Source organism: Oryx dammah, unplaced genomic scaffold (genome assembly GCF_014754425.2).
Source record: "Oryx dammah isolate SB20612 unplaced genomic scaffold, SCBI_Odam_1.1 HiC_scaffold_27, whole genome shotgun sequence".
Taxonomy (NCBI): domain Eukaryota; kingdom Metazoa; phylum Chordata; class Mammalia; order Artiodactyla; family Bovidae; genus Oryx; species Oryx dammah.
The window spans coordinates 45413396-45429128 of NW_024070211.1; the positions used below are offsets into that span (position 1 = coordinate 45413396).

Here is a 15733-nt window from a genome sequence, read left to right on the forward strand (position 1 = left end):
TCTCTTACCTCCCAGATCTTCTCCAGCTGTTCAAGGATGTTGGAAACCCCAGGAAACAAGGGTTGACCCTGGAACATTTCAATAAAGATGCAGCCTGCACCCCTAAAAAAGGAAATAAGAGTCAACCCAATACTTTCAAGGAAACCATACATGCAAAACCGAACTACTAGCATTTCATCTCTTAAGAAATATTTTGAGGATAATTAAATACAGGCCATGCACTATGAAAAGTCTTGGCAAAAAAACTCCCTATGTTAAACAAAGATAAGAACAGCTGGCAGGTTTTTGTTAAAATGGAATGCATTGGGCATTTAGGATCACAGTATAGATAGCAAACATTTTAGTTCATTCAAGCTCATTAACTATTTTATGTGAGATGGAGAATCTCCAAACTGAACACCCTCTTTTACTGAATCGAAGGTGCTATCATTGTAAGAAGCATCATTATTATATGTACTTTTAAGAAACCAAAAAAAAAAAAACCCCAAAACCCCACAAGTTAAACTATGACATGATCAGAATGTTTCTTTTATACTCATTGAAAGGGCTGTTACAAATTTAATCAGACAGATTATTTCATCAACTATCATACTTGTACAATGAAAAATATTAAATGAAAGAAATTGATTCAGGTACTCATCAAACTTTCTAACATTCAGCATTTGACAAAGCCTGTTTAATGTCTGTGTTTATATCCATGATATCATCCTTTGATGGTGTTGTCCAGGAGTTTGATGATACAGCATTTCTTAAAATAATCCTTATTTCTTAAAATAAAAGAACTAAGAGTTATTGGTGCTGGGCTCCTAGGCTGACCTTGCAAGTACAAGTTACACTTTTGACTCCAGCTTAAAAAATATTGCTAAACATGTCTGATTCACTTATTCTCACAACCATTTGGTTTCCTAAGAGTTAAAAAATAAATAAAGAAATAAAGCTCTCCTGTCTTCAAAGTCACTGACTCTCATTCAGCAAGTTTTGATGCTGACATGTTTGATGTCCCCACACATACAAGGGTGACTATAGTCACAACTGCAGCATGGTTGATGGCTCTCCTAAGATGTTACTGACTGAAATGCATCCTGATTTAAACAGAGAATGCACATTTTAAAGGACTTCCCAGGTGGCGCTAGTGGTAAAGAATCCATCTGCCGATGAAGGAGACACAGGAGTCGTGGGTTTGATCCCTTGGTTAGCAGGGTCTCCTGGAGAAGGTATGCCAACCCACTCCAGTACTCTTGCCTAGAGAATCTCATGGACAGAGGAGCCTGGCGGGCTACAGTCCATAGGGTTGCAAAGAGTCAGACATGACTGAAGTGACTTAGCACTCAGGCACATGCATCCTAAAATAAATTGTCTTTCCTGCTTAGTCAAACTGGAGGGTAATTCCTAAGAAATAGTAAGAAGTAAGATTTTGCTAGTAACACACATTTTTACTCTCACAAAACTTTTTTGAGAATGCTGCAAGGGGCTTCCCTGGTGTCTCAGCTGGTAAACAATCTGCCTGCAATGTGGGAGACCTGGGCTCGATCCCTGGGTTGGGAAGATCCCCTGGAGAAGGGAAAGGCTACCCAATACAGTATTCTGGTCTGGAGAATTCCATGGACTCTATAGTCCATGGGGTCACAAAGATTGGACATGACTGAGCAACTTTCACTTACTTCAAATAACTGATTATAGAGATTATCCCCATGGTCTAATACTTCCTGATTTTTGACTCCAAATCTCTTTCACCATAACACATAATTTTGCAAACTTCCTTAATCATCTTGATGTTTTGCTGTAGCATGATAAAGAAGAAAATTTAACTAAAATATTTTCATATAGATCATCATATTCAGTTCAGTTCAGTTCAGTTCAGTCACTCAGTCATGTCCGACTCTTTGTGACCCTATGGACTGCAGCTGCCAGGCTTCCCTGGCCATCACCAACTCCCGGAGCTTACTCAAACTCATGTTCATTGAGTTGGTGATGCCATCCAACCATCTCTTCCTCTGTCATCCCCTTCTCCTGCCTTCAATCTTTCCCAGCATCAGGGTCTTTTCTAGTGAGTCAGATCCTTGCATCAGGTGGCCAAAGTATTGGAGTTTCAGCTTCAGCATCAGTCCATCCAATGAATATTCAGGACTGATTATCATCATATTATTAAAGGTTTATTATGAAATTGATTTTAAATCATTTTTAATATTATTCATATTAGTATAGTAAAGAATCTGCCTTCAATGCAAGACACCCAGGTTCTATCTCTGGCTCGGGAAGATTCCATAAAGAAGGGAATAGTTACCCACTCCAGTATTCTTGCCTGGAGAATTTCATGCACAGAGAACACTGGTGAGCTATAGTCCATGGGGTCTCAAAGAGTTGGACACAACTGAGTGACTAATACTTTTTCATGATAAATTTTCACTTTTCCATCTGACTGTCAATTCAGTTCAGTTCAGTCACTCAGTCGTGTCCGACTCTTTGCGACCCCATGAATCGCAGCATGCCAGGCCTCCCTGTCCATCACCAATTCCTGGAGTTCACTCAAACTCATGTCCATGGAGTCAGTGATGCCATCCAGCCATCTCATCCTCTGTCGTCCCCTTCTCCTCCTGCCCCCACTCCCTCCCAGCATCAGAGTCTTTTCCAATGAGTCAACTCTTCACATGAGGTGGCCAAAGTATTGGAGTTTCAGCTTTAGCATCAGTCCTTCCAAAGAACACCCAGGGCTGATATCCTTTAGAATGGACTGGTTGGATCTCTTTGCAGTCCAAGGGACTCTCAAGAGTCTTCTCCAACACCACAGTTCAAAAGCATCAATTCTTCAGCGCTCAGCTTTCTTCACAGTCCAACTCTCACATCCATACATGACCACTGGAAAAACCATAGCCTTGACTAGACGGACCTTTGTTGGCAAAGCAATGTCTCTGCTTTTGAATATGCTATCTAGGTTGGTCATAACTTTTCTTCCAAGAAACTTTTAATTTCATGGCTGCAGTCACCATCTGCAGTGATTTGGGGCCCCCAAAAATAAAGTATGACACTGTTTCCCCATCTATTTCCCATGAAGTGATGGGACCAGATGCCATGATCTTCGCTATTTAATTTATTTTGTGTAGGAGAAAGAAGATTTCTTGATAAACAAGCTTAAGAATAATTTTTATGTTGTGTCTAGTTTGGGGAGAGAATATATATTTTTAAAAGTATGTACATTTAACTGTATCTTACCATTTCAAGAGACAATTTTCATGACTTACTATTTGGTTTGCATGTAAAATAGTCAATTAATTTATTCTTAGAATTTTGTGTATACATAAATAAGAGGTATCAGACTGAGTTTTGCAGGTTTTTATTCTTCCCCTCAAACAACAGGTTGTCTTTATCCTCAGTTGCTAAAAAAACTAATTGGATAAAATGTCCACTGTATGTGTTTTACTGATTTCTCATGTACAAGAGACATCTTGATGTGTGATACAGGCATCTTGGGAGTTCCCTGGTGGTCCAGTGGCTAAGACTCCACACTTCCGCTGTCAGGGCCCGGGTTCAGTCCCTGGTAAAGGAACTAAGATCCTGCAAGCTGTTTTAAGTGGCCAAAAAAGGAAAACAGAATTTTGATGAGATGAATCTCTCTTAAAAATCTGGTGAATAGTATCTTGAGGTGAATTTTTTTAGAATTCAGTTCAGTTCAGTTCTGTTCAGTAGCTTAGTTGTGTCTGACTCTTTGCGACCCAAGAACCACAGCACGCCAGGCCTCCCTGAACAACACCAACTCCCGGAGTTTACCCAAACTCATGTCCATTGGTCATAACTTTTCTTCCAAGAAACTTTTAATTTCATGGCTGCAGTCACCATCTGCAGTGATTTTGGAGACCAGAAAAATAAAGTTTGACACTGTTTCCACTGTTTCCCCATCTATTTCCCATGAAGTGATGGGGTCAGATGCCATGATCTTCGTTTTCTGAATGTTGAGCTTTAAGCCAACTTTTTCACTTTCATCAAGAGGCTCTTTAGTTCTTCTTCACTTTCTGCCATAAGGGTAGTGTCATCTGCATATCTGAGGTTATTGATATTTCTCCCGGCAATCTTGATTTTAGCTTGTGCTTCTTCCAGCCCAGTGTTTCTTATGATGTACTCTGCATATAAGTTAAATAAGCAGGGTGACAATGTACAGCCTTGATGTACTCCTTTTCCTATGTGGAACCAGTCTATTGTTCCATGTCCAGTTCTAACTGTTGCTTCCTGACCTACATACAGGTTTCTCAAGGGGCAGGTCAGGTGGTCTGGTATTTCCATCTCTTTCAGACTTTTCCACAGTTTGTTGTGATCCACACAGTCAAAGGCTATGGCATATTCAATAAAGCAGAAATAGATGTTTTTCTGGAACTCTTTTGCTTTCTCGATGATCCAGTGGATGTTGGCAATTTGATCTCTGGTTCCTCTGCCTTTTCCAAATCCAACTTGAATATCTGGAAGTTCACAGTTCACATATTGCTGAAGCCTGGCTTGGAGAATTTTGAGCATTACTTTACTAGCATGTGAGATGAGTGCAATTGTGCGGTAGTTTGAGCATTCTTTGGCATTGCCTTTTTTGGGATTGGGATGAAAACTGACCTTTTGCAGTCCTGTGGCCACTGCTGAGTTTTCCAAATTTGCTGGCATATTGACTGCAGGACTTTCACAGGATCATCTTTTAGAATTTGAAATAGCTCAGCTGGAATTCCATTACCTCCACTAGCTTTGTTTATAGTGATACTTCCAAAGGCCCACTTGACTTCACATTCCAGGATGTCTGCCTCTAGGTTAGTGATCACACCATCATGATTATCTTGGTCGTGAAGATCTTTTTTTGTATAGTTCTTCTGTGTATTCTTGCCACCTCTTCTTAATATCTTCTGTTTCTGTTAAGTCCATACAATTTATGTTCTTTATTGAACCCATCTTTGCATGAAATGTTCCCTTGGTATCTCTAATTTTCTTGAAGAGGTATCTAGTCTTTCCTATTCTATTGTTTTCCTCTATTTCTTTATTATCATTTTAAGACTCCTTACTGGCTTGCTTTTAAATATTCATATTCTTTTTACTTCTTGTCTTTAAAGCAACAGATATAAAAGGTGTAAATTAAACAATACATGGAGAATAATGAAAGTAATAGCAAACTGTCAAATGGCTTAAAAACATCCTGGTTGCTAGTAATGTCAACTGTGAGACAAGCCAGCTGAAAAACTGAGATGGTGAATACCATCAAATGGTCTCCACCCACTTCCCTTCATGCTTTCTCTGCATTCTTGAAAGGTCTCAAGCCATTTCAATTTGAAGTGAAAAAGAAAAACACACACAAATATATATTTATGTATCTGTGGGTATAGAACACAAGTGATTATTTATTAACTGACACAAAATAGAAATGAAAATGTACTGGCTTTTGAAGATTTGAACCAGCTCTCCATCCAGTATTGCAACACCTCCAGAAACCCCAGGAGCTCACAAATTACCAGAAGGCTTGAGGGTGTTCTAAACGAGGTTCAAACCATAGTCATTGCTAGTTTACTGAGCCTTCTCTCCCCTCAAAAGGATTTCATGGCTAAGAAAGAGCTTGTTGCCTTTTCATGTCCTTTTATAATGGTGGCTGTGAGGAACCAAAAAGGAAGTCCTTTTCATTACACAATTTCTTAGTGTCCTTTATCTTCTACATCACTAGGACAGTGGGCACAATTATGTAACATATACTGGAGAAAGCTGGACTTTAAGACTACTGTGTAAGTACTATAAAATAACATGAGATGTTTGCATAAAAGAATAAAATGCTAATATTGGTTGAAATTCCATTTATATATGCATTTGTCTGGTTGGTGCCATATAGGCATTTTCTTGAGTCTTTCTTTTTAAGTTTCACTTAGGGGCAGATTAAACCTTCCTCACCTACCAATCTAGTCTAAGGTTTTTTATAAGGGCTTCCCTGGGGGCTCAACTGGTAAAGAATCTGCCTAGAGTGAGGAGACCCAGGTTTGATCCCTGGGTAGGGAAGATCCCTTGGAAAAGGGAATGGCTACCCATGCCAGTATTCTTGCCTGGAGAATTCCATGGACAGAGGAGCCTGGCAGGCTAATAAAATATGTGTGTGTGTGTGTGTGTGTGTGTGTGCAATGCACTTATGCACTTAGAATACTTACAAGACAAACAAAATTCCTAAATCAATTGTATTTCAGAAAATGGACTATTTGTATCATAAATATCAGTGCACTGGAAAGAAAATAAGTCTGTGTACCTTAAGTTTGAAGAAGGAAAGATTTTTTTCAGGTAAGTACTGTTCTTTAAAAAATGTACAACTCACTTTCTTATTTTTTCCATTTATTCCTCAGAACTGTATTTTTTTTTAAATTTGCTTTGTGAACAAGTTGTGTGACTTTCATAGTTTTTATTTGTTTCTTAAGCAAGTTGTGTGCCTATCACCTATTTTGTCCACCCCAGACTAGTCTTAAAGCGAATATTTTAAGTATTCTGAACATTCATGTCCAGATAGGGAGCCAGCTCCTCTTTCTTTTTATTCCTCTGTTTTGTTCTTAAATCTTCATTCCTGTGACTCTTCTTACCCTACATATCTTTTGGCTTCTCAGAGGATTTCTGCTCTGTGGAGATACCCTTGGGGCAGCCCATGTAGATGAAGAGAAACTTCACACGCAGGGGAAAAAAGAGCTGGTGACATCAAACAGTGAATCCTTCCAGAAGGGAGAGATGCACTGGGTCATTTTATTGCTCCAACTGTGGTTCTTCAGTCACGTTAGAAGAAACAGCTAACATGTTTTCTGCTTTTTCTGGCTTTCTTCCTGGTCTTTTCTCTATTCTGAGCATGAGCAAATTCTTCCCATAAGAGAGAAAAAGATTCCTCAAATTCTTCAGGCAATCTCTGGAGAAATAAACCATCTCAGGAGTTTTAGTTTTGGGGAGATGCAAGGAGTCTATAAGAACATTGTTGGGAGAAGTGAGTCAATATTTCACTTTTCACTATTGAAGTTAATTCAGAGCAGCCTGATATATGGCAGTGACATGATATTTCTATTTGCTTTTCCCTGGGCCACTCTTTATATTTGGAAGTCTGCAGCAAGAGATTTGACCGTAAAGAATCTTTCAGGCACTGATAACTTTCTGTAGTTCTAAATCCAGCATCTGCCTGCAGTTAGTTTTGGATAGAGGACTTGACTATCAAAGGAAATTCTTCTTTAAAACCCAGTTTGCCATAATATGGATGAACCTTGAAAATATTATGCTAAGTGAAAAAAAGCCAGACATGGAAGGACAAATACTGTATGACTGCATTTATATGAGGTACTAGAGTGGTCAAATTCACAGAGACTAAGTACAATAGTGGTTGTCAGGGACTGAGGGGAGGGAGCAAAGAGAACTGATTGTTTAATGGGTACAAAGAGTCATATTGGGATGATGAAAAGTTCTAGAGATGGATAGTAGAGGTGGTGGTACTTGATGCCACTGAACTGTACATTTGAAAATAGTTAAAATGGTAATTTTTGTTATATATATTTTAACACAATACAAAAAGTAAAAACAAAAAGTGTAACCATCCTAAAGCATTGAGGTTTTTTTTTTTTTTCACTGAAGTTGCTAATGGAATCTTCTTAGGTCTGAAAAAGTATCAGAAAGAGAGGAAAAGATGATGAGAGATTAGAGGATGCTGGTTGTAAGTGCTGGGAATAACCAATGTGTCTTACTGGTATATTTTCCATATTTTAAGTGTTTGCTTTGGGCCATGGACTCTGTTGCTCCCAGGGTTTATTGTGAATGAGAGGCTCTTATTATAATTAGTTTCATTAGGACAAAGGCTCTAATGCTCAACCACTGTCACCTGCCTCCTTACAAAAGCATTCAGTTTGTACCCTATGGGGTTGCATGGCCTTTTCTTTCACTGTGAATTGGAAATCTTTTCCCTGCTCATTTTCCTCACCCTGAAAAGAAAAAAAATAGGAGAAGAGGATTCCCAATGTAAACATCTAATATCCAACAGTTATGTAGAGTGAACCATTATAGTAAATACTGAAAGATAATGATTATTCTATTTCTACATTACTTTTTGAGTTTTACTGGACAAATAACAATAATCAAATTAATAAGAGTAATGACAATAATGTTAACTTATGACTGAGTTTTTATTCTGTAAGCATCACATCATTATTCATGATTAAATTAATGAAACACTTATCAGTGGAATAACACACACTTTAGTATATTCAGTAAAAACTAAGGTATACATAGTTTAAGAGGGGTTTAAAGAACTGGTAGATGAAGAAATTATCCAAAAGTAGCACAGAGAGTTAAAGGGACTGAAAATATGAAAGAGAGGATAAGAGCCAAGGGTGAGAGAAAGATAATCTTTCATTGGAGCTCCAGAAAGAGAGACTGGAATAAAGGCAACACTAAGAAGAAAATGGCTGATGGAAAACATGAATTCATAATTAGAAGAAGCACAATATACACCAAGCAGGGTAAGTAAAAAGAAGTCCACATTGGACACATAGTGAAAACTGAATAATAATGAAGGCAAAAAAAAAAAACCCCAATCTTTATAATATCCAGAGAAAATGGAAGATCACCTGTAAAAGAGAAAGACAATAAGGCCAAAAACAAACTTCCCTACAACTAGGCTAAAAGCAATCTTCACAAGAGCAGCACTGGAAGATAAACCTGGGGAAATATCCTCCAAGTTCTGAGAGAAAATAGTGTCAATCTAGAATTACATCCCCAGCAAGGGGATACCTTTAACAATGAGAGTTTATCTTAAGAAACAAAAGCAGAGTTTGACATCAACAGGCCAACACTAAAGAAAGCTCTAAAAGGTTTATATCAAAAGAGGAAAATTATTCCAAAGTAATATTTAAAGTGCATGAGTGAATGATGAACAGTTTTAAATTTATTTTCTCTTGATGAAAATAGCTTCAAAGTAAATAAAGCAGAAATGAATAGAAATATGACAAATCAACAACTTCAATATATCTTTCCCTGATAGCTTAAACAGACAAAAATTATATAAAGAAATTGTGAATAACACAAGTAACAACCTTGAAATTTTGAACATATGTAAAATCCTGTACCCAACAATTTGGGAATACACATCCTTCTCAAACACACAGGAAATAACTGAAAATATTGACTATGTACTGGGCCAGTGCTTCTAACAAAGCCAGTGCTACTTCATTTTCTTTGATGAAACATCAGGTTTTTCTCAACTTTTTTTTTTTTTTTTGCTAACATTTAATTTTGAAATAGTTTCAAAATTGAAGTTACAAAAATAGTAGAAAGAATTGTCTTATATACTTCAGACAGATTCCCAATTGCCAACACTTCGCCATTTTGGTTGGTTTTATCATTTTTTCTATCATCCATCTGCTGCTAAGTCGCTTCAGTCATGTCTGACTCTGTGTGACCCCATAGACGGCAGCCCACCAGGCTCCCCCGTCCCTGGGATTCTCCAGGCAAGAACACTGGAGTGGGTTGCCATTTTCTTCTCCAATGCATGAAAGTGAAAAGTGAAAGTGAAGTCGCTCAGTCGTGTCTGACTCTTAGCGACCCCATCATGGACTGCAGCCTACCAGGCTCCTCCATCCATGGGAGTTTCCAGGCAAGCGTACTGGAGTGGGGTGCCAATGCCTTCTCCATCATCCGTCTATCTCTTATCTATTTTTTTTTCTGAAGCAGCGGAGAGTAAGTGGCAGATTCCATGGTTCTTCACCCTTATATACTTCCATATGTATCTTCTAAGAACAAAAGCATTCTTTTACAAAACAACAATGCAATTATCAAAATCAGGAAACTTAATACTGATCTCAATACTGCTATCCACCAATTGTCCCAGGAGGGTTCTTTAGCTCTTTCTCCCCCAGTATCCAATCTAGGACCATGCATTGTGTTTAGTAGACATGTTTCTTTAGTCCCTTTATTCTGGAACATTTCCCTAATTTTTTTTTTTTTTGTCTTTTCAAACATTGACTCTATACACGAACAGAAAATACCACCCCAAAAATATGCCATTTGAGTATAAGGATTAGTATGAGCTGAAGGCAATTGAGAAAAAGCAGACACAGGATGAGCTTTTGCTTCTCCCAGGCTGTCTGAAAGTGTGAAAGTGTTAGGTGCTCAGTCCTGTCTGACTCTTTGCGACACAAAATGGACTGTAGTCTACCAGGCTCCTCTGTCCTTGGAACTCTCCAGGCAAGAATACTGCAGTGGTTTGCCATTCCCTTTCCCAGGGGATATTCCCAACCCAGGGATCGAACCTGGGTCTCCGGCATTGCAGGCAGATTCTTAACCATCTGAGCCACCAGGGAAGCCCATAAGGAGGACATAAAATCCCCTTGTGAAAATGACCCCTTTCCCAGCCCCAGAGGGGAGAAAGACCTTATCACCAGATGCAGAGATGGCACCAAGAAAAATACATATAAACAGTTGTTGATAAGTCACCCTTATCCACCACTGCTGCTGCTGCTAAGTTGCTTCAGTCGTGTCCAACTCTGTGCGACCCCATAGATGGCAGCCCACCAGGCTCCCCCATCCCTGGGATTCTCCAGGCAAGAACACTGGAGTGGGTTGCCATTTCCTTCTCCAATGCATGAAAGTGAAAAGTGAAAGTGATGTCGCTCAGTCCTGTCCGACTCTTAGTGACCCCATGGACTGCAGCCTACCAGGCTCTTCCGTCCATGGGATTTTCCAGGCAAGAGTACTGGAGTGGGGTGCCATTGCCTTCTCCGTATCCACCACTAGGGTTCCCCATACACATATTTACCTTCCCACAGTTATCACCCTAAAGAGTTCAGAAGCCCCTTTCCTTTGTCTTGTTAGTTCTCTTTACACAGGAGTGTATCATCTTTTGTCAGAATGGTATAAAAGCCTCCAAGTCTAGCTGTTTCTTTGGGGATTTTCTCTCCTTTTTATGAAGCCACTTACCCCATGTCACATAAAACTTTTAACATAAAATAAAACATGTATGCTTTTCTTCTGTTCATCTGTCTTTTGTCAGCTTATTTCACAGACCCATCCACTGAACCTCAGAGAATAGAAGAAAATTTTTTCTTCCTCTACAACTCTCTGAAGGAGTACAGTCTAGGGGCTTCCTTGGTGACTCAGTGATAAAGAATCCATCTGCCAACGTAGGAGACACAGGTTTGATTCCTGGTCTGGGACGCTCCTACATGCTGTGGAGCAACTAAGCCTGTGTGCCACACATATTGAGAGTGCTCTAGGCCCGAGAGTTGCAACTACTGAGCCGTGTACCCTATAGTGTGTGCTCCACAACAAGAGAAGCCTGCCACAGAACACAACGAAAGCCTTCCACACACCACAACTAGAAAGCAGCCACTGCTCACTGCAACTAGAGAAAACCCAGGAGCAGCAATGAAGACCCATTGCAACCAAATAAATAAATAAAAGTATTAAAAAATAAAATGAAGAGTACAATATTGTTATGTCATAAAATGTTCCTCAAAATGAGTTTATCTGATGCTGCTCCATGATTTGACTCAGGTTATGCTCTTTTTTCAGGAAAACCACATTCATGATACTGTCTCCTCTGATTCGTATTAGGAGGCAAATGATGTCAGTATGCTCAGTTGCTCAGTCATGTCTGACTCTTTGTGACCCTATGGACGGTAGTCAGTCCCATTATTAATGATACTGACTCTAATCACTTGGTTAAGGTGGTGTTTGCCAAGTTCCTCTGATATAAAGTTGCTATTTTTTCTTTTGTTATAAGTAATTTGTATAGAGGTACTTTGAGACTATGTAAATAAATATTTTATTTCTCATGAAAACTTCCCCACTAATTTAGGATTGATGATTCTCATTTGAACCAATTACTACTATATATATTACAAAATAGTGATTTTTCTAATTCTATCACTTCTTCCCCAGTTATTAGTTGGCATTATACTGTAAAAAGGAGCTTCCCTTCCTATGTATCTATGGATCCATCCATCTATCCATCCACCCATCTATCCATCCATCTGTTGTTGCTCAGTTGTTAAGCCGGGTTCAACTCTTTGCGACCTCATGGACTGCAGTATGCCAGGCCTCCCTGTTCCTCACCATCTCCTGGAATTTGCCCAAGTTCATATCCATTGAATCGGTGATGCCATCCAATCTATCCATCTATTATCTATCTATCTTCCATATAGACATATATTCTTATGTTATTCAGTGTTAAAATACAATATCTGCACTATTTATTAGGAAGCTCAGAAGGTATTGGCTTTGGCCAGTGGGAGTCTGTCTCTTCAAGCTGCTTCCCACATGCTTTTGACATATTCCCATCATTTTTTGATCACTTTTTTAGAAAATATTTTGGCCTAACAAGATGTTCCTAGCTCATCTTAAACTTTTCCTGCCCCAGTCTCAGTACTGGCTACTTCTCCAAAAAGGCCTAGTTATTTTCAGTAGGGAATGGTATTGAGAAACAATATCTTAGTAGGAGACCCACACTTAGGTAAAATACAATAATAATTTTTTTTAAATGTACCTAGCAGAATCAAATGCAAATTCTCTCTGACAGGCTACACTTTATTCAAGGCCTCAAAAAAAAAAAAAAATCCCACAAATAAAATTCCAAGGAGAATTAGCATATCATTGTCAAAAATAACTAAATATGCGTGGAAAAAAGATACCACATGCAAGAACAAAAAGAAACAATAAACAACAGAAATCAACTTACAAGAAAAGAACATTTACTTTAGGTATGTAAGAGCTTAGAGAGAAAATTATAAAACTTTACTAAAAGGTATTATAGATGAACTAAACAGATGGAGAACTATACTGTTTTAAAATTGGAAGACAGTATTATAAAGGTGTTAACTATCCTCAAAATGTTCTATAATTTCAATGCAATTCTAAAGAAAATCCCACTAGGGTTTTTACATTCAGTAAAGTTTATATGGAGAACCAAAGGGGAAAAATAGCCAAGATACTCCTGAGGAAGAAGATAAAGTAGGTGGTGAGACTTGTCCTAGCAGAAATCAAGTATTATTAGAAAGCTACAGAAATTAATACAGTGGGACACTGGTACAGGGACAGATAAATTGACCCCAGTCAAATAGAGTAGAGGGCCCAGAAACAGACCTATGCATCTTTAGAAACCTGATATATGAGATACTTGGCAAGGCAGATCAGTGAAGAAATTGGGGTGAGACAATTGGTTAGTACAGAGAAAGTCAATTTCCCATATATTAAAGATCTGAAGTGAAAAGAAAAATTTTACAGCTTTTAAAAGAATGTATTAGATAATATCACTTTGGTCTCAGGGAAAGAAGGATTTTTTAAACAAGGAACCAGAAGACTAACCATAAAGGAAAAGACTGCTAAGGTCAGTAATATTAAAACAAAGCACTCTTGCTTAAAAAAACAACATTAAGACAAAAATATAAGCCAGGAGCTGACGAGGCTTCTTGCAACACACATAACTGATAAAAGATTAGTATTCAGAGTATAAGAACTCCTATAAATCAATAAAGAAAGAAAGAGAGAGACTATCAGAGACATAGAGACCAAAAGAAAATAAATGAAAGACACATAGAGGTATTTCATAGGAGAAAACCCACGAATAATCCATGAAAAGACTTCCAACCTCATTAAAATTAGGGAAATGCACATTTGATCCCAGCATGCTACCATTCTTCCCACAAGATTAGCAAAAATTAAGAAATCTGATTTTATAAAGCTAGTGCAGATGTGGATAAGGGACTATGATACACTGCTGATGCATAAATTGTTACAACCACTTGAAGAACAATTGGACACTGTTTCATGAAGTTGAACATTCATATACCCCATGACATAGCAAATCTACTTCGAAGTACTCTAGAGAAATCCTTAAATATAAGTACCAAGTATATCAAAATAGCAAAAACAAAAACATCAAATTAGATAACTGAAATGTTCATCAACAGAAAATAAAGTGTAACTGAGATCAACACGGATAAATCCTATAAATACACAGAGTTTAAAAAAAAGCAAATCACAGAAAACTAAAAACAATATAGTACCACTTTTATAAAAACTCAAAAGTAGGTAAAATAATATTTTTTAAATACATAAAAATGTAAAGGTATTATTTTTAAAAAGGTGAGGGACTGACAGCAAGAATAAAAATTCAGGGTAGAGCCCCTCTGGTGGACGGGCAGGCTGTGGTGGATGGAAAAAGGACACAAGCGAATGTGGAAATATATTTTTTGGCCATGCCACGCAGCAGGTGGGATCCTAGCTCCCCGAGCAGAGGTGGAACCCATACCTCCTGCACTGGAAGAGCAAAGTCCTAACCACCAGACCACTAGGGAAGTCCAATGTGGCAATACTGACCACGTTCTGGTTGTTTTGTTGGGTAGTGGGCTCATGGAGTTCGCTTTACTATGCTTCTTAATCTACATCGGGTTTCTCAGTCTTGACACTGTTGGCGTTTGGGGCTGGATGCATCTTTGTTGCGGGGGGCTGCTCTGTGCACTGTAAGCTATTCAGCAGCATCCCCGGCCTTTACCCACTAGATGCCAGGAGCACCCCGCCCCTACCCAAGTGTGACAATAAATGTCTCAGACATTGCCAAGGTCCCTGGAAAGTACAACTGATCCTGGTGAAGAATCACTGATGTATATGTTTATGTATTTTGAATGTTTTAAATGCTCTGTAATAAAGCAAAGTTTAAAAGTTAGAGCAGAAGTTTCACTGTCTGTGAAGCACCACTAGGCAGTGATCATTAAGAGCTGAGAAAGCCAGAGCCCGCTGAAAGCCTTTGAAGTGACAGCATGGAGCAGTGAGGCCTGACAGTTTCAGAGGGGCTTTGACTCGCAGGTGATGTTCTGAGAAATGGTACTGGGTATCGGGAAATCAAGGACTCCAGATACACTGCAGGAAAATTTCTCCAACTTTTCTCAAGGCTTTGGGAAATTCAAAAGCTTAGTTTAACCTCTTAGTGTTTTTTAAACAGGGCCCTCAGTGTATATAAGACCGTCTAAAGAATTGAAAGAAGTCCGTATACTGTTACCTTTGAGGCGCCGGCTGTGACTGTAAATTCACCACACAAATGTTTCTAGGAATCAGAAGCAGACAACGTAACACTGCAGGTCTGGGATGTTATCCCACACTCACCGCTGCACCTCTTTAATCCCAGAGCCTCCCCAACAATGTGTTTCTACTTGACAGCATCTGTCTGGTTTCTTATATTCACACCACAGTCCCCCTTAACCCCTCATGAGTCCTGTCTGACTCTTTGCGATCCCATGGACTGTAGCCTGCCAGGCTCCTCTGTCCATGGGATTCTCCAGGCAAGAATGCTGGAGTGGGGTGCCATTTCCTTCTCCAGGGGATCTTCTCAGCCCAGGGATGGAACTCGGGTCTCTTACATCTCCTGCACTGGCAGACGGATTCTTTACCACTGAGCCACCTGGGAAGCCATTAGAATGATTATCTAAAATGTAACACAGTCAATAAAGTGATCTTCATGGGTAGGATGACTCACATTTTCTTGGCACTTGCTCTTACCATATGTCCAATTCAGAGGAATATTCAGTGGCTCCCAGCAAGGCATCAGGAGGGCGGTACCAGAGAGTCACAACTTCTGAAGAATATGTCTGGCTGGGAATGGACTTGGCTCGAGCAAGACCTGAGCAAAGGGGGAAAGCACAGAACTTGTTGTCCTGAGACTTCCTGGAGGGGCACACCGATACAGTCTGCCAAGGAGAGTGCAAACGATATTTTAAAAATAATA

The 15733-nt window shown here is 39.1% G+C and overlaps 1 protein-coding gene across 2 annotated transcripts in view; it reads right to left on the bottom strand.

Moving 5' to 3' along the window:
* Window positions 1-15733, bottom strand: part of CDK15 (cyclin dependent kinase 15) — a 91079-nt gene that overhangs the window by 50609 nt on the left and 24737 nt on the right. For both annotated transcript variants that reach the window (XM_040228792.1, XM_040228791.1), the window contains exons 8-9: window positions 15508-15628; window positions 9-102 (exon numbers count right to left, since the gene is read on the bottom strand). In XM_040228792.1, coding sequence (XP_040084726.1) covers window positions 9-102; window positions 15508-15628 — 215 coding nt within the window. The remainder of the gene's footprint in view (window positions 1-8; window positions 103-15507; window positions 15629-15733) is intronic.